This window comes from Sceloporus occidentalis, unplaced genomic scaffold, assembly GCF_023333645.1.
Source record: "Sceloporus occidentalis isolate IW3139 unplaced genomic scaffold, rSceOcc1.0.p SCAF_204, whole genome shotgun sequence".
Classification (NCBI taxonomy): domain Eukaryota; kingdom Metazoa; phylum Chordata; class Lepidosauria; order Squamata; family Phrynosomatidae; genus Sceloporus; species Sceloporus occidentalis.
The window spans coordinates 1,218,166-1,243,046 of record NW_028317184.1 but is presented as its reverse complement, the minus strand read 5'-3'; the positions used below and the strand labels follow the sequence as shown (position 1 = coordinate 1,243,046).

Here is a 24,881-nt window from a genome sequence, read left to right as displayed (position 1 = left end):
TCTATACATGCTTAAATTCCTTTGCTGTATTAAGCTCTATCATTGTTGCTTTAAGGCCATTTCACTTACCCCTAATTATTTATTATAGTTGTGAATACTACACAGATGTGAAACTAGTGCAAAATGTACACCAGAAATAATTGAAGATATAGATATATTATAGAATGTTATCAAATATGCAGTTCCAATGGCTTGTTTACTGTAGTAAAATGAGGAGGCTTATTTTGCTTAACTTTTTTTGCTTAAATTTCCTTTCAATACCTTGTTTGTATAATGACTTATTTAAACATGATCAAGAAACACTGTTCTGTGATGTTGTGGTTAATGCTAAAATCGTAAACGTCATGTATCCACACATACTGTACCGTGTTTAGTGTAATACTAAATATCTAAATAAAGCATTACTTACATAATTCCTAGCAATGCTGAATGGCAAAACCCTTCCCATATTTTTTTTTTAATCATGTAAACTTAAACACTTAATTGACATCAAGGATGTTTTTAATGTGGGATAAAAGGGCCAGCTACCATGGGCCTATGTAAACCTTATGGGCCTGTGGCAGGTTTCACTTGGACCGACTCAACATTTACCAAGGAATGTAGGTCTGTAAAGCCACCAGCACAGACTTCTACAATACTGACTCGTCTTTCCTTCTTCCTGTAGTTTTTCACATTATATCCCAAAGCCTGATACCAGGAGATGCACAAACTTTGAAAGAGGAATCAATAGTGTAGGAGGTCTGTGCTGGTGGCTGTATTTACCTACAATCCTTGGTATTGTAGGAGGCTGCACAGATCTCCACTTTACTACAACGGCAGCACAACTGGGCTGGAGTGGCCTACTGGGAAAAAGCTTCTTAAAAACCTTTGGAAATGAGTGGTGAGATACAGATAGCACCTCAGCAATGGACAGCTGGAGAAGGCAGAGGAAGTGAGCATTGATAAGTAAGGGAAGGGGAGAGTGTATATAAGTAAAGGATTTTCTTAAGAGCAACAACAATAAAAAAAGCCTTAGTTATTTTTACATACTAGAGAGTATAATTAATGTTTTGTTATATGGAATAGTACCTTCAAAAAACAGAGCTAGGAATATACTATCAATAAAGTTAGCTTAATCTAGCACATGATTTTTTTTGTAGTCCTCGAAAAACAATTTGGGTTGCCTTTTTGACTACTCTGGTGTGAAACGTAATAGTTGTATTTTGTCACAGTGTACTCAATCAGGTGACAAATACAGCAGTAGACAAACAGTGAATTTAATGTCATGTACATGGATTGTGAAATGTTAAATTACATCATACTTAACCTTCTTTATGAAGCAGATACAGAAGATGGGAATATGGACTTACAGAACACAACAAACATCCCTGACTTTATTTTGCTGGGCTTCCCTTTGCATCATGAGATAAAGAAACTTCTATTTACAATTGTCTTGGCTTCATATTGTATCACATTGGTAACCAATATGCTAATAATCATAGTAGTGAAGGTGAATCCCAAGCTTCATATTCCTATGTATATTTTCCTATGCAACTTCTCAGTGATGGAGATTGGTTACACTACCGTCATTATTCCCAAGATGCTGTATGTGCTGTTGATTGAACGTGTCACTATATCTATGCATGGATGTCTGACCCAGTTCTACTTTGTATTCTTTTCGGGCTCAATTGAAAATGTACTCTTAGCTATCATGGGTTATGATCGCTACCTAGCAATTTGTAACCCTCTACGCTATTCATCCATAATGACCCATCAAGTTTGTTGTTGGTTGGCTGTTGTGTCCTGGATAAGTGGCTGCCTTATTCCTATAATGCCAACTGTTTGGGTCTCAAAGCTGTTGTTTTGTGCTGAACGAGAAATTGACCACTTCTTCTGTGATTTTGGTCCACTGGTGAAGCTGTCTTGCTCTGATACCTCAAAAGCAGTTACAACTTTCTTTGGGCAAGCTTGGATCTTAATCTTGAGTTGCTGTATGGTAACTGCCATATCCTATACCTTAATTGTGTCCACAATTCTGAAAATTCCAACAGTCAATGGTCGACAAAAAGCCTTTTCCACTTGTGCTTCCCACTTTACTGTGGTTAGCATTTTCTACGGAACTATAATTTTCACATATGTGAGACCATCAAACATAAACACATCTTACTTGGACAAAACTGTGTCTGTTTTTTATTCGGTGGTGACACCACTGCTTAATCCTATAATATACAGTTTAAGAAATGTAAGTATTAAACAAGGTTTGCAGAATATGGTTCAAAGGCATATTAATATACATTAGCATTTTTAAATTAGTTTGTATTTCCCAGAATTACTGTTGACACCTCTTATAAGGTGAATTATGAGTTCAAAAAAGTAGATCATTAGTGATACAACGGTTGTATGTTGTCAATGTTTTTACAAGTAATAATAAAAATGAGAAGTATACACATAAATATATATGATGTCAGAGCTGGAAAATATTGGTGGTCTGTCTTGCTCTAAATACGTCTTTTCACCTCATAGATCTTTATGCATGAAAACGAGACATTGAAACCGACCTAGAAAAACCAATGTTTTCTATTAAACTAATAATAAACCTACCCAAAATCACATACACTGCTTGGGGCACTGTATTAGCCATAATGTCACTTCTAACTACTAAAAAAATAGTAAAAATAAGCAGTATTAGCTTTCTATGTACAAAAAAACCTACTACTAAATGAGTTATCATTGGGTGTAATGGGGTAGTGTTACTTCCTGTGATCTGGAATGAGTATGCAATGTTTTTAAATCTGAAAATGGATAAAGCTACAACTGCTTCGGTCTTCTTCCTCTTCAATTTCTCTCTTTTATCTTTTTTCTTCTATGTCTGCAGCTCCATGGAAATAACCTGGTGCGAACTTGGAGCAATTTTGGCTAAAGTTCACCTTAGGTCACCGCCAGTTTGGCCAGGTTATGTCCGATACTCCAATCGGGTGAGAGGGTGTCACTGAAAGTGCTGCCATTCTGCACTCACATGAACTTCTGCCAAAATTGTGGAGTTTTCAGTGATGTCCTCTCTGATTGGAGGATCATGCGAGAATAGGTTCCTGAAAAAAGTTTTAGGTAACTGGATTGGCAGAGCTTGTAAAACAAATAGTAAGTTCAGCAATGCATTTAAGGGGTTGCAGGGGTCGCAATTGTGGCAGGGCCCGCCTCTCTAGGGGCCTGGGTAACCCTGCAACCACTTGTTCACATCTCTCTGTCCTGCTGCAAAATTGTTCAGAAAGGGCCCTTCCGACCTAGACCAGTCAAAAGGGTCCTTTCTGAATAATTTGGAACTGGCACGGAGAGAGAGACAGACACGCATTGGGGTCACATTACGCGGGGTACCCCCATAGTGAAAGAAAGGCTGCTTTCACAGTGAGATGTAAGGAGGTTTGGGAGGGAGTGAGGGGGGTATGTATGTTTATATGTATATGAGCATGGATATCTATGTGTAAGTTTATGTGATCATGCATGTCTATATATAAGTGTATGTGATCACGCATGTCTATGTATAAGTGTATGTGACCATGGATATGGATGTATTAGTGTGTGAGCATGGATGTAGATATGATCATGCATCTCTATGTATAAGTGTATGTTGCAATGGATGTGGATGTATAAGCGTGCATGAACATGGATGTAGATGTGTATAAGTAAGTGGGTGTGTGGGCATAGATGTGTATGTGTAACTGAGTGAGCATGTATGCGTAAGTGGTGTGAAATGGATTGTGTGTGTCATCATGAAAGGTGTGAAAAGGAGTTTGTACATGTGTGTTAGTGACTAGGTTTGTGTGTTAGCATATGTAAATGTGTGCAAGTGTGTTTCTATATGTGTGCCATAGTGTTGGAGGGGGGAAGTGGCAATGATGGCACAGACAAGCTGTTTGGGGCAAAGATGCCACAGATAAACTGTTTGGAGGCACTGATAAGCTGGAGAAACATGGCACAGGCAGGCTGTTTGGTGGCACAATTTTTGCACTGTGGCCTTGTGGTTTCTACATTCTCTTACCACACCAAGTAAAATGAGGGTAGGCCCATACAGACAGGTATTATATAATTTGATTTAGAAGTGGAATGTGGTTATATTTAATCATGTCAGATGTAAGTAAGTACCTGATTGTATGCATTATCATCACTGAAAAAACACTCTAGTGCCTGCGCATCCTTCACAAAAATAGTTAGGCTGAGACTTTTTTGAGAATTGATCTTAAATGGACACTCCAACCATTATATGCCTTTTAATGCATAAACATCTGAGTGGTCCCTTTAATTTTTTTTTCTCCTTGCAAATGCATGGAAGAATTCTATAGAATCCCACCACATGCATTTGCCTCCTTCCCCATCCACCAGCTCCTAAGGTTGCAAGAGACATGCTCAGTTGAGCATGATATAATGACCACCTTTTAACTTCAGCGCTGACTCGCTCGAGCAGGGGGTCTAGGTGCATGCCCAGAAAACATTAAAATACTTACAAACTAATTTAAAATGTATCCTGGAATTTCTTTACTGGGAGTTTTCAGCTATTGTTCAAAGGGCCAAGGGCAGGGTAATCAATGACCAAGCAGTCACAGGTAAGGTCACCTGCTAAAGTTTTGTGATGGTTCAACATGTTTGTTTCTGTTTTTATAGCCATTATTTGCTTAAAAATGAATAAAAAAATAAGTTGCAGCCAGAATGGGCAATGACTTGCAACCAGCCCAGGACACAGGGTAGGTCAGCCACAGGAAATGTATCTTATTGTACTATTGAACGTGTGTTTAACTAGTTCCTGTTCTGTTTTCTTTCTTTACAAATGAACATGATCAATGTTGCATATATTTTTTTAATTGAACACTAATGTAAAAATGTTTAAAGGACTTTTTGTTTAATCTCATTCAATAAAGAGAGCAGTGAATTGCGTTCTTGTCTGTAAAGACATTATTATTGCCTTGATTAATGCCAAAAATGTACTTTACATGGTAGTTACATTAAATCCCACTGGCGAAGGCTCCAGGTCCACATATATGTCTGCGGTAATTCTTGACTTGTTCTCAGAAGAATAAAGCTGCAGGAAGGCCCCAGAAGGAACACTGCCAAGTATCCCAAGAGTTACAATCATCCTCTTTATCTCTCCTTGCCAGTCAGCCTTCCTTCCCTTGTCTAAGAGACCTGGAGAGAGGGTTACGATGTGTCAGAAAGGGAAGGACACAACCAGACCATGCAACTGATGAAAACAAACAGATCATACAATGCCATATTGGGAGTAAAACAGGTAGTAACATATCAGTGGAAATATGAATGCAGATAAGGTTTTGTTGGAAAACTGAATTGCAAGCAGTCTAGCAAAGTATGATCTGTTTGACCCAGGTTCTAAGCATTGACAAGGTAACAAAAAATATAAAAGTATAATTATAATAAAATTGCTTACCTTCTGAAGGAACTCATTTGTTAAACCTTTCCCAGTTGTGAGAACAGCATATATAAAATAAAAGGTAAATGCGCATATTAAATATACTTCAGGTGAAATGTAAGCAGGTTCATTACATAGTTGGCATTACATGTTAATAGTTACTAGCAAGTATTTTAGGAGAATTGGTAAACTAGAACTATCATAATCTTCACCTAACTAATGCAAACCAAAATGTTTAGTGAGGACCATAGGACTTGTGGTTCATCAACAGTTGGACAATTGTTACTCAAGTTACTTTAGTTACTACTTTTTTATCTTTTTCTTTTTTTTATATATAGCCTGCTTGATGTTCATACATTGTAACGTAACATAACAACATCATTCATATAACATTTTGGTATATGCAACACAGGCAGGAAATAAAATGTAGTTACTCTAAACAAGTCTATCCACAAATGTAACAAAAACATTTTTTTTCACTCAACACAAATATTTAATGTACAAACTATCTGCTTGTAATGTAACAAATTGTATTTTGACAATGATAAATATCATATAGCTCTTGTTCAAATGGGTTTTACATTATACTGTGTTTCTCAAAAATGTGTTTGGGCATCTAACAGCTATTTATTTTGTGATGGATATCATAATTATTTTTATTTCTTGAATTTGTATATAGATTGTATTTTGGCTTTAATTAATAAATAATAAATTAACTATTGAAATACATTTAGTTAGGGAGACTAGATGCAACCAACCAAATAACTTGCTGTGGTCCAGAATGTTATGTTGACATCCAGGTCACAGAAGAAATGCCTACTAAGCCTTGTTTTTTTAATTTAAACATTCTTTCTGTTTTATTATACAAACACATACACCCACATATATATTATGTAGTAGCTGTGCTTCAGATATTGAAGTTTGCCCTTTTGCTATATTCTTCTTAGCAAACCTCAAAGTCATATGTGCTATTGCCACCAAATGAGTCATGTGTAATGCTAAAGAATTATCGGAAATAACAAGAAATAAGGCCATCACTGGCAAAGAAATTTAGGTATTTTTTTATATTTTGATTTTAAACACAAATAATTTTTTTATTTTTTATTTCTTTATTTGACTGTGTAAACACATGTTCTGTAAAACATAATATAAACTGAAAAAGCAAATCAGTGTTTTTTTTTTAAATTTAACATATGCTATGGGTGTTTTTAGTTTAATTTTATCAAATATTCTGAAAAGGAAGAATTCCGCTGAGGGAAAGCGTGTGGAAACAAATTCTAAGGGTAAAATCAACTGGATTGCTTAATGACTCAACATACAGAGATAGAAAGAACAAAACAAGGGTATAAGAAATAAAGAAATCCTGGATGAACCATTGAAAGGTGAGTGTCATTTTTTACTATTATTTTTTATTTTATTATTAGCTGATATATATTATATATCATATTCTCACTCTACAAGGGGTAAACAGGACATACAAAAGTCGTGTATCATATAACAAGATGTGAGGAGGGCCCAGCTCAAACAAGATGCTTACAATATAGTGGATTTATATTATACAAGAGGCAAAAGTGCAATTGCTTGTGATGGACCAGCCACATACGTGTTTCTCAGGGTAAACAGAGCATAGGATCAGCAGATTGACAAGGTAGGAATGTATTTAGAGATAAATAAGGAAATGTAATTAGGGGAACTGCTATTAGGCACTTTGTAGGTGAAGACCAAGTTTTTAAGCTGAAACCTGTCCAGCCATCAGGCAGCCAGTAAAGAGGTCGATGGGAGAGGTGCTAGCAGAGCGATAAGCTTGGCAACAGCATTCATAATCGATTGTAGTGGGAAAGACAGGCATGAAGTAGACCAATAACAACTTACTGCTAGAGCGTAAGTTGCATCTTGTGTTAAGACCGGTCAATGTGAGTAGTTTTTGGAAACTATGTGAGGGAAAATGTATGTAATGCTTTACTTTACTAAGACCGTTACTTCAAAATGATCTTTAGGTAAATGAGTTGCATCAATAAAAAATATACTAAAAGGAAGTTAGACAAAAATAAAAGATTAGAACATTTGTATATTTGATATTATTTGCTGTTATATAATGATTGAGCCATTCTATGTTTGAAAGTTTAAATTAGTTTTGGAAGAATAATTTAATAAGAACACATCTAAACTTCTGCCTGTTAGAATATATTCTACTAGAACCCTTCCAATCTTAAAAATTGAAAAAATACATTGGCAATCTTATGGATCAACTATTTTTTTTGTTATTTAGTATAAGTGGCTGAAAGAAGATTAATTTAGTTTAGCATTTAGCAATTTAGCATTAGCTAGAATAGAGAATCACAGGCAAATTTTAATATATGCCTTAAATTATTTGTAAGGGTCTGTTTGGAATTGTTTGACTTATGGTAGACATAACCATGCTGACAGGAAGAAGACAATGGATAAACAGACCAATGTGACACAGTTCCTCTTGGTTGGGTTTGCCTTCTCACCTGAAATGCAGTTTTTTCTCTTTGTGGTCTTCTTTTGTATTTACTTACTGACTGTGACAGCAAATGTTGCCATCATTAGTTTGGTTCGTGTGGATACCAGACTTCATACTCCAATGTATTTCTTCCTTAGCCAACTCTCTTTTCTGGAGATATGGTATACATCATCCATTGTTCCCGGACTGTTGGCTAATTTGGCAGGATGGAAGTATGTTTCTTTTTTTAGATGCATCACACAAACATATTTCTATTTTTCTTTGGGTTCAGCTGAATTCTTTCTCCTTGGAGTAATGGCCATTGACCGTTATTTGGCTATATGCAATCCACTACGTTATCCCTCCATCATGAATAGTAAAGTATGTATACAGGCAACTTCCACCTGCTGGTTAATAGGATTTCTCTCTGTATTTTTTCTTATTCTTTTGATATCAAGACTGACATTTTGCCAACCTGCTATAATTAACCATTTCTTCTGTGACCTCCCACCTCTTCTTAGGTTGTCTTGCCAAGAGACTTTTATAGAGGAGATTGTTGTTTTCTTCTTTGCTTGCAGTATCATTCTCACTTCTTTCCTTCTTACTGTTGTGTCCTATGTGCTCATAATTTCCACCGTCTCTAAGATCCCATCTACCAAAGGCAGGCAAAAGGCCTTTTCTACCTGTGCTTCTCACTTCACAGTGGTAACTATTCTTTATGGAACTGTCATATTTATTTACGTAAGGCCTAATGTGTCATACCCAATAGATGTAAATAAGTTCTTGGGTGTCTTCAACACTGTGGTGACCCCCCTGCTGAACCCTATAATTTACTGTCTGCGTAACAAGGAGGTGAAAGACGCTCTGAGGAAAGTGATGAATCCAAAGTCATCATTAAGGAATGGAATTCACTCTGATTCTAAGTGATTTTGCGCACAAACTAATTATGAAATGATGAGTAGCATGGGAATAAAGTTTTACAGAAACTCTTCTTTATTGATATTGTTTCTGCTCTTATTTGATTCATTGCTGTTTATTTGCTAAAAACACAAATCATATGACAAAGCAAACAGAGATACAAACAGAATATTTATTAAACATTATACTATATTATCATACAATAATAGTTGCAAAAACCTGTAATGGGATAAATCTAGATTTATGTTTGATTAGAACCGCCTGCAAGGATATATGGCAGGGGCGTCCAAGATGTGGTGCGCGGGTTAAAGGTGGCCTGCAGTGGCATAAATTCTGCAGTGGTAGCCGCACTTTCAACTATTGGCGGGGCAATTGCATCCCATCAAGGTAGCTGGAGCAATGCTCCCAGAGTAGAAATAAAGAGGTAAGTCCCTGGACCCGGACTTACTGCCTAATTTCCAGGAAGAGACGAGGTCGAGTGGTCTTACGCAACAACACATTGAGTGAACCTGCAGGAGTAGCACAGTAAACTGGATCAAAGATGGGATGAGGCTTTGCAAGGTAAGCTTCATGTGTGTCTTTCTTGGTATGCTAGTGTGTCAGTGTGTGTGTCTGGGTGTGCTAGTTTGTGTCTGGGTATGTTAGTATGTGTGGGTATGTTAGTGAGTACCAAAAACAAAAACTGTCTGCGCTTCTCACCCTAATAAACTTTTTTTGTATACATTGTACAGCCAATACACTGTATTTGCAGCATGCTCATGCCTGTTTGGTAGGCCTCATACTACACATTTGTATTATTTGAGCCTGAGACTAGCTTAGCGCACTGACATATTTCTTTTCCCTGTTTGTTAGAGAGTGAACATGTGTTTTGGGGTATGTTAGTGTGTGTGTGTCTGGATGTCGGTGGCCCACCGACGTCAGCGGGAAGCAGCCCCATTGAAAGGGAGCAGGGTATTGACACACCCTGATCCCGCGACCCGGAGGATTCAGATCTTGACCCGGAGGATTCGGATCTTGACCTGGAGAAATGGAGAACCAGTGCTTTACCTGGCAATCTCTGGGTAAATTGTATGTTAGTGTCTGTGAGAATTTTAGTGTGTAAACATTTCTTTACCCAAGTATGTTAGTGTGTGCGTCTGGGTATGTTAGTGAAAGTGTATGTACGTTATTGTGCATGTGAGTGTACTTTAGTGTATGGACATGCATCTTTGGGTATGTTAGTATGTTTGTCTGGGTATGTTAGTGTGTCTGTCTGGGTATGTTGGTGTGTGTCTTTAGGTATGTTAGTGTGAGTGCTTCAGTATGTTAATGGTTGTGTGTATGTGGTATTTTAGTGTGTGAACCTGTGTCTTTGGGTATGTTAGCGTGTGTGTGTCTGGGTATGTTGGCAGTATGTCTAGGTATACTATTGAAAGTATGTGTCTTGGTATGTTAGAAAACGTGTGTGTCTGAGTATGTTAGTATGTGTGTCTGAGTATATCTGTGAGTGTGTGTGGATATTTTAGTATGTGAACATGTGTCTTTGGTTATGTTAGTGTGTGTGTCATACTGCATATTATTGTGAATTGTGATACACAAACATCGCACATTACTGTGAGTTGATCTAAAAACTGTTTGTTGACTGCTTTTGCATTATTGCCAAATTAAACCTGTATTAACATGCATTACACAGCTAAAAAGCTGCATCAAACTGTCAGCATTTTGGACAATGCTATGCTTCCAACTTTGTGGGAACAGTTTGGGGAAGGCCCTTTTATATTCCAGCATGACTGTGCCTAGTGCATAAAGCAAGGTCCATAAAAACATGATTGGATGAGTTTGGTGTGGAAGAACTTGACTGGCCCGCACAGAGCCCTAACCTCAACCCCATCTTTGGTTGACCTCAACCCTACCTTTCGGATGAACTCGAACAGAGATTGTGAGCCAAGCCTTATCGTGCAACATCAGTTCCTGACCTCACAAATGCACTACTGGATGAATGGGCAAAAATTCCCACAGTGTCTCTGTATTTAGAATGCAATTTATAAATTATAAAAGTATGTTGGTGTAATGGTCAGGTGTCCCAATACTTTTGTCCATATAGTGTATATTTTAATATAAAGTGCATAACATTCAAAATCATAAAAGTCAGTAAAGTTAGAGTTAAGTCATGATTTATTATACTGAATCACTTTTATACTGGTGTTAGAATATTAATGGGTTATATCCAAATGTCTTATAGATAGACAATGCAAGAAAAAGCTACTGAGTTCTCATGTTACTATATGTGAATGTTCCGTTTGTATGACTCACAATCTTCATAATTATTCTATAATCTCCATGTCAGGCTCTAGCAGGACTGGCTGGGAGCATAGAGCATTGTTGCCAAGCAGGAGGCCAAGTACAAAAAGCGATGTCTGGGGGGTAAATCCGAATCAGGGCAGGCGGCAATAGAAGATAAACATGAAGTCCAGAAAACTATGCCAAAATCAGGTGCTGGGAGGTCAATTGAATAGCATGAGCTGAACACGAAAGGGGCTGGGTCTGAGTAGAGCAAAGCAAACCAGAGGGCTCAATAACTAAGCAGTGAATGAAGGGTGTGCAGGGTTTTTATACTGATCCACAGGTAGAGCTCCTCCCTCTGACTCCCAGGTGCTCCTGCCCTCCCGTGTTGCTATGCAATCCCCCTAAGGGATTTCCAGCCTCTCTCTCCGCCTCCCCTATCTCCACCAATGGGATAGGGTCCACACAGGCCAGGACACGCCCACCCCTGTCCCCACCATGGGGGTGTGTGTGGGTCGCGGTACGTGACCAACTGGAAACCAGGGATGGAGGGGGGAGGACGGGCAGACGGGGACGCAGCCCATCCTGCGCTGGAGTGCGGCGTGCGGTGGACGCCGCAGGTAAGAGGTGAGGGGGGTCTTCAATAACTGACCCTCTTTTTAGGAAAAGATAAAAACAAGTGTACATAGCTATTGGATGCCTGTTTATGGTTGCTTTTAACTGCCACTAAAATGTTCCGATATCCTAAACCATATTATAGCATAACACGTTTGTGAAATCGAGAATGGGTCTATATACACCTGCCTCAGAGATGTACAGAACTATATTATACAGCCCCGTAGTTAAAATCAACTCATATTGATGGCTTTAAATTTACTGTTTCCTTTTATTCACTTTCACTAGTTGGAATTTTAATAAAACTTAATAAAGTAGCTGAAATCTTGATTGAATTTTGCACACTGGGCTACCCACTGAAATGATCTACCACTTCTGGACACAAAAATACTAGACTTGTGCATTCGAACTCATACAAACTTGCTTTTTTTAATGTCAATTGCCCATTCAGTGTGTTTGTATGAATCTCCGATAACAGGGAGAGACCTAAATAAAACAAAGGAAAACGAATGGCAAAAGTGCTGTTTTTTAACTTTGGTTCATTTGCTCACGCATGTACAGGGTCAGTTGCCAGTAATTACAAGATGCTACTTTTTCTGGGGTCAGGCTCGCGGTTTCTGTGGACCTTAAGTTTCTTCTGCTGGGAGGCTTTTCCTCCTATCCACCACCCTCTCAGTAAAGTAAACCTTTCTTACATTGAATAAGACTTTATTACATTAAATAAAATTACAACTCTTAGCGGCTCTGTGAGGCCCAAGCATCTTCTGCTGGGAGGCTGTTCAACATATCCACCACCCCCCAGTAAAGTGCATTTTCCTTGCATTAAGTAAGACTATATCAAATTAAACAAATGTACAAATCTCTGGGGTTCTGTAGACCTCAAGCCTCTTCTGCTGGGAGACTGTTCCATGTATCCCTCCAGTAGACAAATCTCAAATTTGTGTTGTAATTTTTCTTCCTTGACAAGCTTTGAGCTGAGAAGTATTTTATTTTGTAAAATTAAAAAAGTTTAAAAAATAATTTAAGAAATGCTAAATTTCACAGGGCACAAAATATTCTTACTCATCAATGGGGTAATTAACAAGCACAATTACATTACATTCATTGAGGTTAGCAATCCTGGTACAGAAGGAGAAAAGGGGTTTGCTCTTATGAGCTTCCAATCCATTTGGTTGTTGAGGGAATTTCCCATTCTATTTTTCTCTCTAAATTCTCTTATCAAAGTTGGCCTAATTACCGTTTCTTGAGATTTTAGAGCATTTTCTATACAATCATGTTACCATTATTTCAGTCAATAAAATCTGCATATTTAATTTACACAGATCTACATTTATTTTGGCTTGCTTATCACATTTCTCATCTCCTCATAAGACAACAACTTTTAGCCAATAAGAATAAAGAATCATGTCATTCTAAGTAAGTAGCAATATATACCGTATATATATAGCCCTACAGCTGAAATTACATTTATTGTTCTGCTCCTAATCCTGTAAAATGGATGTTTCAGTTGCAGAGAAGGTGAGAAATGATCACTTAATATACTCATTAATATAAGAAATATTTATCTATCTTACAAATTAATGATACATTGGGTCATCTAATACAGATCATAGTGTAATTTTGCATTCTTAATGATATTAATGATATTATGTTAGCATGGGCATAGGAACCGGGGGGGACGGGGGGGATAGATCCCCCCCAGTAACTCATGCGGGGGGGACCGATAATTAAGAAATCCCCCCAAGGGCCAGGGCAACCGATCTTACGCGGTCCGCACCTCGAGCCCTGCTACTTACCTGTGGGAGGGTCTTCTGTACTGCACAGAGGAACCGGAACCCAGCAGAGTTCACGTGACATTACATCACATCCTCTGTGCAGTACCAGAGAACGCAGAGGGAGGCCGCGCCCTCTGCTGAAGACTGTGAGCGGCATCGAGGAGCTGCAGTGCAGGTAAGGGGGTGGGGAGGGTGTTTGAATGAGTATGCGTGATTGAGGGAATGAATCTGTGAATTAATGAGTGTGTGTGTGATAGAATGTATGTGTAAGTGCTGGAACCTAGGCATGATTGGACTGTGATTGATGTTAGCAATCACACTCCTATCATGCCACGTCAGCCAGTACATGCTGAAACATAGCTAGCTGCCCCCCTTGTGTATTGATGCTGCCAGCAGTATGGGGTCTGCACATCACTTACAGCCACCCTTTACCAGCATGTACTGGCTGACTTGGCATGATAGGAGTGTGATTGCTAACAGCAATCACAGTCCCATCATGCCTAGGTTACAGCATTTACTGGTTGGATGTGTAAGTGCTGGAACCTAGGCAAGATGGGACTGTGATTGCTGTTAGAAATCACACTCCTATCATGCCAAGTCAGCCAGTACATGCTGAAACCTAGCTAGCTGCCCCCCTTGTGTATTGATGCTGCCAGCAGTATGGGGTCTGCACATCACTTACAGCCACCCTGTACCAGCATGTACTGGCTGACTTGGCATGGTAGGAGTGTGATTTCTAACAGCAATCACAGTCCCATCATGCCTAGGTTACAGCTTTTAACGGTTGGATGTGTAAGTGCTGGAACCTAGGCATGATGGGACTGTGATTGCTGTTAGCAATCACACTCCTATCATGCCAAGTCAGCCAGTACATGCTGAAACATAGCTAGCTGCACCCCTTGTGTATTGATGCTGCCAGCAGTATGGGGTCTGCACATCACTTACAGCCACCCTGTACCAGAATGTACTGGCTTGGCTGCCTGGGTATGATAGGAGTGTGATTGCTGTTAGCAATCACACTCCTATCATGCCAAGTCATATTGCTAATTTTTTTTTGTCCAATTGTGGTGTGTTACCTACTTTTATTAAAAATGTGGGTTTTTATTATTATTTTTAAAGGTTGGGGGTCATTTTCGGTTTTGGCTAAGTGAACCGTGAATGTTTTGGTCCAGAATTTTCATTTTGGTGCATCCCTAGAATAAATAGAACTATTTCATTTTTAATTATCCTGAGTCCTGAATTTGTAGTCACAAAACTTTCTAGGCCCAGAAATAAGTGAGAGGAAAAGTAAAGGTTTTGTGTCATTTACTTTATTTTAATCTGCATATTTTATTAAAGGCCATATTTTCTCACAGTGAAAAATGAGTGTGGCCCGCGCACGTATACAATTCTGATGAAGTGGCCCACTGCAGAAAAACCTTGGACACCCCTGGGGTAGACAGTGAGAAGGGGGGGTAGGGAGAGGGTAGCTAGTGAGAAGGGAGGGTAGGGAGAGGGTAGCTAGTGAGAAGGGGGGGTAGGGAGAGGGTAGCTAGTGTGAAGGGGGTGGTAGGGAGAGGGTAGCTAGTGAGAAGGGGGCAATAGGGAGAGGGTAGCTAGTGAGAAGGGAGGGTAGGGAGAGGGTAGCTAGTGAGAAGGGAGGGTAGGGAGGGGGGCAGATAGTAAGAAAGTGTGAGAGGGGGTAGATAGTGTGTGAGAAAGTGGGGATCTGATGGGGGAAAATGCTGTCCCCCCAGATTTTTAGGGGTTCCTACGCCCATGCTGATATCTGTTATTTACACAGTGATTACACCATTGCTTAATCCAATCATCTACTGCTTGAGAAACAAGGAAGTGAAGGAGACTGTAGGGAAGTTACTTTTAAAACTTGTTTATACCTCACAATGCTAGATATCTGCGGTAATCTCATTTTTTCTAAAAGCAATTTTCTATCTATATCAATTGATATCAAATGCCTTAAACTGCTTCTGATCTGTTACTTTTATGGGTCTTTCAAAATTATTATATTTTGGTTAATAATACAAGGATTCGACAAAATATGTGCAGATTTCTCATGGTTACTCTTTATAAATTCATGTTATCAAACCTTTGGCACCCTGTGTTTCCCTGAACCATTGTTATTTATCTAGTTTAGGTCTTAGTTTTGGCTCATTCATTTCCATTTTATTAACCACAGCGCTCACACATCAACCTGGGATTTCAGTTCCTCTTGCAACACCAAATTGCAATGGTAAAATCAAAACATACCAATCATCTGGAGAATGTTTCACTTTGGGATTATTTTAGGCATATGCATATATAAATATAACTTAATATATTTTAACTGGGTCCAGACTGTTATGTGGATTCTAAAGTGTGGAATTCTGATATGTATTAAATGGTCTTATAAAATTATTTTTAAGGAAATTTAGAAAAATATCTGATGGCATCAGATAACCTACCCAGTCCATATTTTTATAAAAAAATAACTCTTATCGATGCACTTAAAAACCAAAATGTTCAATGCCAGCTGCATTTTTATCCCTTCATGACACAGCCCCTACATGTACGGGCTCACAATGCATTGTTCGTAATGGGTTTAAGGACAACCCATTTTCCTTAATTAAACTAAGCCTTTCACTTTAAATACTATTTGTATTTTTTGTTAAAGTTTCTCTTAGATTTCTTTGAAGTATTTTTAAAGGATATTCAATTTGATACAACTACTTCTCTTTTACAAAGGTATCCATAAAATTTAATAAACAGTTTTCTTATTCTGATGACTGATGGCAAATTACAGTCTTAAGCAAGTATTTTAGTTCAGAATAAAATATTCTAACTAAGCTCATAAGAAAAGATTAATGAATAAACACAACCTGATCAGACGTCTTTTTATGAAAATAAACAGCATGTCTGCTGCAAGAAACCGTCTTTTAAAAATATGTAAATTATTAAAGGGGATGTTTTATTTTGCCAACTAAACGTGCATTACAGTTCTTTCTAAGAAATAAATTAAGCAATATGTGTATTATGTGATACTTGAAAAAACACGACGACTGCGGAAAATAAGAATGCATTTCAATATCAGATGTGGTTTTCCTCTATATTAAAGTAGACGTGTCATGCCAAATATATTTTTTTAAAATGGCACTCTAAGAAATACAATGGTTTTATTGAAAGGGAAAATGTGTATGTTATACCTTCCTTAATCCCTGTCCTGTATGGGACTTTCAGTAATATAACTAGAAGACTGCATGAATGCTTTTATGAATATTACTAAACATACATATCAATGTGTGTATTTGTGTGCATGACCTCTCAACAGCCCCAATGGAGTTATGTGCTGTTAAAGCACAGACTTCCATTGTATCGCCCACGTAACCAACTTGCGACAAGGTGGCTCGTCGATATGTTGGGAGGATGGCCATGCTTTTTATCCTGTCCATCCTGCATGTAGCTCTGCCGACTCCCTTCTATAGCCACACCGATCAACACGTGTCCTGTTTTAGAGGGAAATGTCATTTTTACAACTTAAAAAGAACATCTACCAAACAAAGGGGAATTTTTATGACAGGTTGACTTTAATTATGTAATATGATGTTACAGATTGCCAAAAGACCAAAGGGGATGGAGGACAGCCATACCATCCTAACAGAATTCCATTTCCTTGGATATCCCAGGTCACCAGACCAGCGACTCTGCCTCTTTATAGTGTTCTTAATGATTTATATTTTAACAAACTTATCTAATCTCTTTATAGTTGTTGTGATCTGTTTGAAGACTCATTTGCACACTCCAATGTATTTTATTTCTTCTTTTCACTTGGATCGACTGAAGATATGTTTCTGTTGGTTATGGCTTTAGACCGATACCTGGCCATTTGTAAACCTCTCAGATACAGAACAGTAATGACAAGCTCTGTCTACACTAAATTAATAGTGCTATGCTATGTATGTGGTTTCCTTGCACATCTGCCCCACGGCTTGCTCTTCTGCCCCCCAGATATGCCTTATACCCCCCTATATGCCTCTCTGCCTCCCTGATATGCCACTCTGCCCCCTTATATGCCATTGTGCCCTCCTGACACGCCTTATTCCCCCTTATATGCCACTCTGCCCCAGATATTCCTTATACCCCCTATTTGCCACTCCGCCCCAGGAATGCCTTACACCCCCTATTTACTTCTCTGCCCCCTGATATGCCTTATACCCCTCTATTTACCCCTCTCCCCTCAGATATGCTTTATTCCCCCTATATGCCACTCTGCCCCCCCCCAGACTTACCAATGCATCTCCAGACTTGTCCCCCATGCTCCAGACTCCCTGGGGTCTAGTGGGGGAAGCCGGTGGACATCTGTACAATGCGCGCAGACAACCTCTACTCCGGGTAGCAGCGGAGGTTCACCAGCTGCCAGAGAGGAGGATCAATGTCTCCTGCAGTGCTGCGGGGGAATCCTCCTCCTCCCGGTGAGCATTGGCAGGATGCGCATAAACAACCTCCACCGCTGCTGCGTGACGGAAGGTCATGTGATGCCGCTCAGTCATAGAAGTCCCGGCAGAAGTGCCAGCAGTAGCAGAGGTCCCCTGAAGTGCTGCGGGGATCTAGATGATAATAATCGATAATGGAAAACGTTGCAAATGCTAAGACATATGTGGAGAGGGCAGAGTGGTATATTTGGGGGTATAAGGCATATGTGGGGAGGGCAGAGTGGCATATCTGGGGGTATGTGGCATATCTGGGTGTATGTGACATATCTGGGAGGCAGTGTGGCAAGCCTTTGCTCAAATGTGCATAACTAGGGGGGACAGGTTGGGAAATAAGAAATGCATTTTTCTCAAAGTTTTTTTTTAACATCCTGTTTGTTTATTAAATTATTTTAAATAAATGAGAAATTTACATTTACCGTATTTCCCATGTATAAGATACACTTTTTTTCCAAAAATTTGGGGTGCAAAAACAGGGTGTGTCTTATACAGTGGCTGTAGCTTTTTTTTTTTTCTTTTTTCCTGCTTACCTCTGTGTTGCTCAGCAGTGTCTCTTGTTCCGTCGAGGAGACACAGGAATCCAGTGGCGTCACGTGAATGTACATCACAAATGTTGTATGTTGGAAGGGGGGCAAGGGGCAAATAAGGAACAGACCAGCTGTTGAAGTTGGGGGGCCTTGGTTTCGGTGATATCTCCGACTCTACAACTTAGATGAGTGACATCTCAAATGCCAGAATCTACATTTTCACCACATTTGTATCATAACAATTGGGAAATTAAGTAAAGTATACAAAAATGTATTTGATAAGAAAGAATACATTTTACTTCCTATTCTTCAAGAGATAACTTTCTGGATCAGAATTATTTTTGTATCTAAGAGTTAAATATGTGGTACAATCATTGATCCTAGAGGGCACACAAAATACTGGGTCAGCCATACAGGAATTTCTCAGGCAGTTGGATAGAAAATAAACAAAAGGCCTGATATTTTGTTGTTATGATATTATAGTGCAAGCAAGGAGTTTATCTAACTATCTTATATGGTGTAATGGGAAGGGGAGAGGAGTATTATATTTGATGAAGCTGCATGCGGCGGATCTTTAGAAATATGTCTGGGATGTGTAGATCTGCAAGACATTGGGAGACCAGAACCAGAAGGTATTGTACAGATGGTACCTGGTGCCTTTGAGATTGGCCAAAATATATCATGCCTGCTCAGAACTTTTTCTGTGGGGATGTGATGTAGAGGGTACTATGTATTATGCATGGTGGTTATGCCCGAGAATAAATCCATTTTTGAAAAAGGTCCTTTTCTAATAAATAATCACTTGCTCATCCCAATTTAGCCAGATCTATAAATCTTTTTCTTGTATGATATGTGTATTGATAAGAATTACTGTATGCAGCAATATATATATAAGATTTGCTGCAATCTAACTAAGCCAAGAAAAGTTTGTAATGGCACTGGAGAAGATTTTACAGATTAGGTGATATGGAAAGGGGGTTATATATTTAATAGGGCTGTTCCATCAGATTGCTGCATATTTCAGGATAGAGATCATGAGCTTAATAGAGGATCTTTGTAGGAGTGGGGATATATTGAAATGTTGAGAAATAGGTGAGGTGGTAAGTGGAAGTCTAATAGCAGGTTTTTTTTGTGGAAAGAAAGACGATACAGAGAATATTTTTTGCTACATTTATTCTACTGTTGAATGCTTAAAGTCGTGGTTAGATGAATTAGATAAGAAGACCAAGTATTGGAAAATTACAAAGAATGAAAAATGAGAAAAAAATGCAAACTGTAAACTTTTATTTTGTTGTTTTTATCTCCTTTTGAACATTGCAGGTCTTAGGCAAAACCACAACCTCACCCACAACTAGTTTCCTGTCCTGAAATTATCTCTCTTCCTCATACCCACTTTTATAAAGGATACCGGAACAACAATCAGCAACTTAACAATACAGGAGATAACTTAATGCAGAGGAATAATTTTGTGACCCCTGAGATAAGGAAGTATACATATAATCTTGTTTTCACACTTTAGAACAAATGTAAACAATAACAAACAAAAAACAACAGACAATTTGAGGAGTTTACTGTGGAATCAGGCCAAACAAAATCATCAGTGAAGTACATTTTTCTGACCAGCTCTTGGAACGGTGTCCAATTTACTAGCAGCAAGGCAGTTGTCTAGGTTTCCTTCAAGATAATACTTATTTGATGCTACCACACAATCACTTAAACACACAAAAACTGCAACTTATACACAGATAAAAATATACCTCTTAAAAATAAGCATTTACTTTCATCTCAATGGTATTTTATACGCGTGATACCTCATTTATTAACTTGGTTACAATAAGGAGATAATTTATATATATTTGTGAATCCGTGATGTTTACATGAACAATAGCAGCCTCAAGGTTCACATTTTCTGGTTTAGCTTATTTATATGGTACCTGCCACTTGGACACATTATGACTGTTGTTTCTTGCTTGCAATGTGTAGTTTACAAAAAAAAAAGCAATACACATTTAATATACAAGATTTTACTTTCTTTTCAATCTTATTATAACCTTTCCTAAGGATTCCTTCATCTCCTTGTTCCTTAAACTGTAGATTATAGGGTTTAGCATTGGTGTCACTACAGTGTATAGAAGTGAGAGCACTTTATTGACATCTAACGGAAATTTAGACATAGGTTGCATGTACATGCAGGTAATAGTACCATAATAAATTATAACTACAGTCAAGTGAGAGGCACATGTAGAGAAGGCCTTTTTCCTTCCGATGGCAGAGGGGATTCTTAAAATTGTGGAGATGATAAAGATGTATGAAAGAACAGTTAGTAGGAAAGAGCTGAAGATAAGACCAGAAGCTAATATGCTAATAGCCACTTCTGTAAAATGTGTATTGCTACAGGACAATCTGAGGAGAGGTTGAGCATCACAATAAAAGTAGTTCACTTTGTTGGGGCCGCAGTATTTAAGCTTAGCTATCAATACTACTGGAAGTACTGGTGAAATAAAGCCACCCAACCATGAACCAGAGGCCAGCTGGAGAGATGTTGCATTGGTCATCCGAGTGGAATAGTGTAATGGCTGGCATATAGCAAGAAATCGGTCATAAGCCATGGCCGTGAGCAGATAACACTCAGATGCTCCAAGAGAGCTAAAGAGGTAAAGCTGAATCATGCAGTTGTTAAAGGAAATACTATTACTATTTGCCACAAAGTTGGCTAACATTTTGGGGACAATGACTGAAGTATACCAAATTTCCATAGCAGAGAGATGGTTGATGAAGAAAAACATTGGGATTTGAAGATTGTAGTTCATAAACACTGTTAGAAAGATAGCAATATTACCTGTAATAGTAAAAATGTAGATAAATAGGAAGATCAGGAACAGCACAGGATAAAGCTTCTGAAGACTAGGGAATCCCAGAATGATGAATTCTGTCACAAGTGTTTGATTTAGATCTCCCATTATGTTTTCTGGCAGCTGGAAACAGTTCACCAATAAGATGGGATTTTTTTTATGATTTACTAGACAGACAAGTTTATAATAATAAACAACCTGCACAACCACAGGGATAAATCTATCTTAAGCTCTCATCCCTCCAGTTTTGACATGACTATACAGACAGAATGTTGTGATTTGGCTGAATATCAGAGAGGAGTTGCAGCATGCGTCTTGACTTCATGTGATATCATGTCCCTGCACAAATGCATTGTATTGCAATGCAGGAGATCAATACAGAGCAGTGATGGATTTCCACATAAAGCTAGCCCAGCAGGAGTAACAAATAAAATTGATAAGTGGGTTTGTCCGTGTACTGTACAAGTGAGGCTACTACAGCATACCCTGTAATGATGAACCACATTGCATTGCCAATACAACATATCATTTTGATAATGCCATGCCCCATTGAAATGGATGGGTCACATTAGCCTCACCCATGCTTCATCTATTCCTTGTCTGTTGGGGCTTGTTAGGTCATCTATTCCCCTTGGTAGCCCCGTATGGCCAAGTATAGCCTCAATTCACATTCCAGGGTCAGATTTTACTGATTGGAGGATTGGGGAGAGTTTGTCACCGGACACGCAACCATATTGTCCTAAGTTGACGTAAGAGCAAAATGATGTCTTCTCTCTCCCAATTGGAGGATTGGGGAGAGAACGTCACTGCAAGTGCACCCATTTTGGCGGATGTTCTCACCGGGTTATGTATATACAAAAATGTATTTGATAAGAAAGAATACATTTTACTTCCTATTCTTCAAGAGATAACTTTCTGGATCAGAATTATTTTTGTATCTAAGAGTTAAATATGTGGTACAATCATTGGTCCCAGAGGGCACACAAAATACTGGGTCAGCCATACAGGAATTTCTCAGGCAGTTGGATAGAAAATAAACAAAAGGCCTGATATTTTGTTGTTATGATATTATAGTGCAAGCAAGGAGTTTATCTAACTATCTTATATGGTGTAATGGGAAGGGGAGAGGAGTATTATATTTGATGAAGCTGCATGCGGCGGATCTTTAAAAATATGTCTAGGATTTGTAGATCTGCAAGACATTGGGAGACCAGAACCAGAAGGTATTGTACAAATGGTACCTGGTGCCTTTGAGATTGGCCAAAATATATCATGCCTGCTCAGAACTTTTTCTGTGGGGATGTGATGTAGAGGGTACTATGTATTATGCATGGTGGTTATGCCCGAGAATAAATCCATTTTGGAAAAAGGTCCTTTTCTAATAAATAATCACTTGCTCATCCCAATTTAGCCAGATCTATAAATCTTTTTCTTGTATGATATGTGTATTGCTAAGAATTACTGTATGCAGCAATATATATATAAGATTTGCTGCAATCTAACTAAGCCAAGAATTTACATTCCAGGGTCAGATTTTACTGACTGGAGGATTGGGGAGAGTTTGTCACAGGACACGCAACCATATTGTCCCAAGTTGACGTAAGAGCAAAATGATGTCTTCTCTCTCCCAATTGGAGGATTGGGGAGAGGACGTCACTGCAAGTGCACCCGTTTTGGCGGATGTTCCCACCGGGTTATATATATATGTGTGTGTGTATCCTATACAAAGCAGGAGAAATCAAAATTATAATTAACATTAAGTCGCATAGTCCTGAGGGGGTGAATCCAAAATCCATCCCTCTGGGATAGATTTTGAAGTCGGTTTCCTCACATTTACAGGAATTTTCTCTATTCCCATAAAAATGAAACTACTACAGTTGTTACAGTATATGGATACCGGTTGGCCACTCCTTTTTTGTTGTGTCTTTTAAAGGAAGATACAGGTGGAAACAAGACAATATTAAATTATTATGTCAGTAAGTTGAATGGCACACATCAGCACTGGTTTTACAATATATTACAATATATATATGAAATATATTAATTTATGAATATAAAATGAAAAACTGAAACGCTTACCTTATCAGCAGAGAATATTTTGTGGACGTGTTTTAGTGGGTAACACCCTTGAAGGCTTGTCTTTTCGGTGACTTTCTAGATCAGTAACATGGAAAATTAATGTCATATCAGTTAAGATTATTAAATTATGTTTGACCTTAAAAAAAGTATTTTTATACTAACACAACCTTTGGTTTGATCCAGCTTTAATTAAATAATTAAAAAAAAATATTTCTGCTAAATGACTCAATTGGAAGTGCTCTTATAAGGATAACTTTTTGTATGTAGTTTATATGCCATAAAAAAACGTAGAATTCGCAAGACACCTCTTGTAAGCCCCCGTGAAAAGCATATATACACATTATATATGCACAGGTAGGAAAACAGACACAATATACCAGTAATTTAATTTAACTATTCCAATACCGGCATAGGGATTGCATCATAAAAGAAAAACCCATGCTTAATCCTACCCTAAATTATATGCTACTAAATTACTTACAAACATTTTATTACCAAATTAAGTTCACCATTGCTTTCAGAGATGGCTATATATATATATGTATATATATATATATATACACACACACACATACTGAGAAAATCCAAAAAAGGTTGAAATATGAATTTGCTACCAACAGCAATGTCCCTTAGAATTAAACCCTTGAAAGAACATTATAATACTCCACAGTCTCCAAGACACGTTCATCAGAAGTACTCCTGGTTAAGATGCCAATATTTGATGAATACATTATTTATGTTATTACGAAAAATTACTGCAGTTTTTCTGAAGTAATACTGCAGTTTTTTGGACATGAAAAAACTGCAATACTGCACTTTTACTGCAGTATTACTGCACATTTACTGCAGTTTTACTGCATTTGTACTTCACTGTACTGCAGTATTATTGCACATTTACTGCACTTTTTTTTTATATTGCAAACCTACAGTTGTGCTTCAATGTACTGCAGCTGTATTGCATTTGTACTTCCGTTCAAAAATAACTGCAGTACAACTGCAGTACAGTGAAGTACAAATGCAGTAAAACTGCAGTAATACTGTAGTAAAAGTGCAGTATTGCAGATTTTTCATGTCCAAAAAAACTGCAGTATTACTTCAGAAAAACTGCAGTAATTTTTTCGTAAGGGTTTGTTTAAAATCATAACTATTAACTATATTGGTTGATAGACTTTATTAACCGCAAAAATATTAATTTGACACACCGGGAGACAACAGAAATCAAAACAAACATCAACAAATATAAAAGTATTCAAACAACTGCCACTGCTTGTTGTGGCAATGGACTGCCCCAATGTTTTTCCTAGCAGTTTTTGGACTTTTGCCCTGGGAGCCGAAATGCTTACATGGTAGTATAATTTTCATGTGTGCTCTCCATTATTAGCAAAAGATTTTAGATGATTCATTGCAATTCAACAGTGTATTGGTCTGCGCCGTAATATAAATCAAGTAAATGAAAAAAGAAAACAAAGAAAGAATCAAGGGAGAAAAAAAAATCCTTGCAATTTATCAAGTGCATATATGGAGTCTTGAG

The 24,881-nt window shown here is 38.1% G+C and overlaps 3 protein-coding genes across 3 annotated transcripts; 2 read left to right on the top strand and 1 right to left on the bottom strand.

The window, feature by feature from the left end:
* The first annotated feature begins 1,264 nt into the window (after nucleotides 1-1,264).
* On the top strand, nucleotides 1,265-2,278 carry LOC149278020 (olfactory receptor 6F1-like). The gene has a single exon (XM_089502516.1). It carries the CDS (start codon nucleotides 1,265-1,267, stop codon nucleotides 2,276-2,278), a length of 1,014 nt encoding a protein of 337 aa, XP_089358642.1.
* A 3,203-nt stretch (nucleotides 2,279-5,481) lies between these two features.
* LOC149278019 (olfactory receptor 6M1-like) lies at nucleotides 5,482-8,786 on the top strand. The gene is made up of 2 exons (XM_089502514.1): nucleotides 5,482-5,505; nucleotides 7,830-8,786. Exons 1-2 carry the CDS (start codon nucleotides 5,482-5,484, stop codon nucleotides 8,784-8,786), a joined length of 981 nt encoding a protein of 326 aa, XP_089358640.1.
* Nucleotides 8,787-20,443: 11,657 nt separating this feature from the next.
* LOC149278018 (olfactory receptor 6N1-like) lies at nucleotides 20,444-21,379 on the bottom strand. The gene has a single exon (XM_089502513.1). It carries the CDS (start codon nucleotides 21,377-21,379, stop codon nucleotides 20,444-20,446), a length of 936 nt encoding a protein of 311 aa, XP_089358639.1.
* Between the last annotated feature and the right edge of the window lie 3,502 nt (nucleotides 21,380-24,881).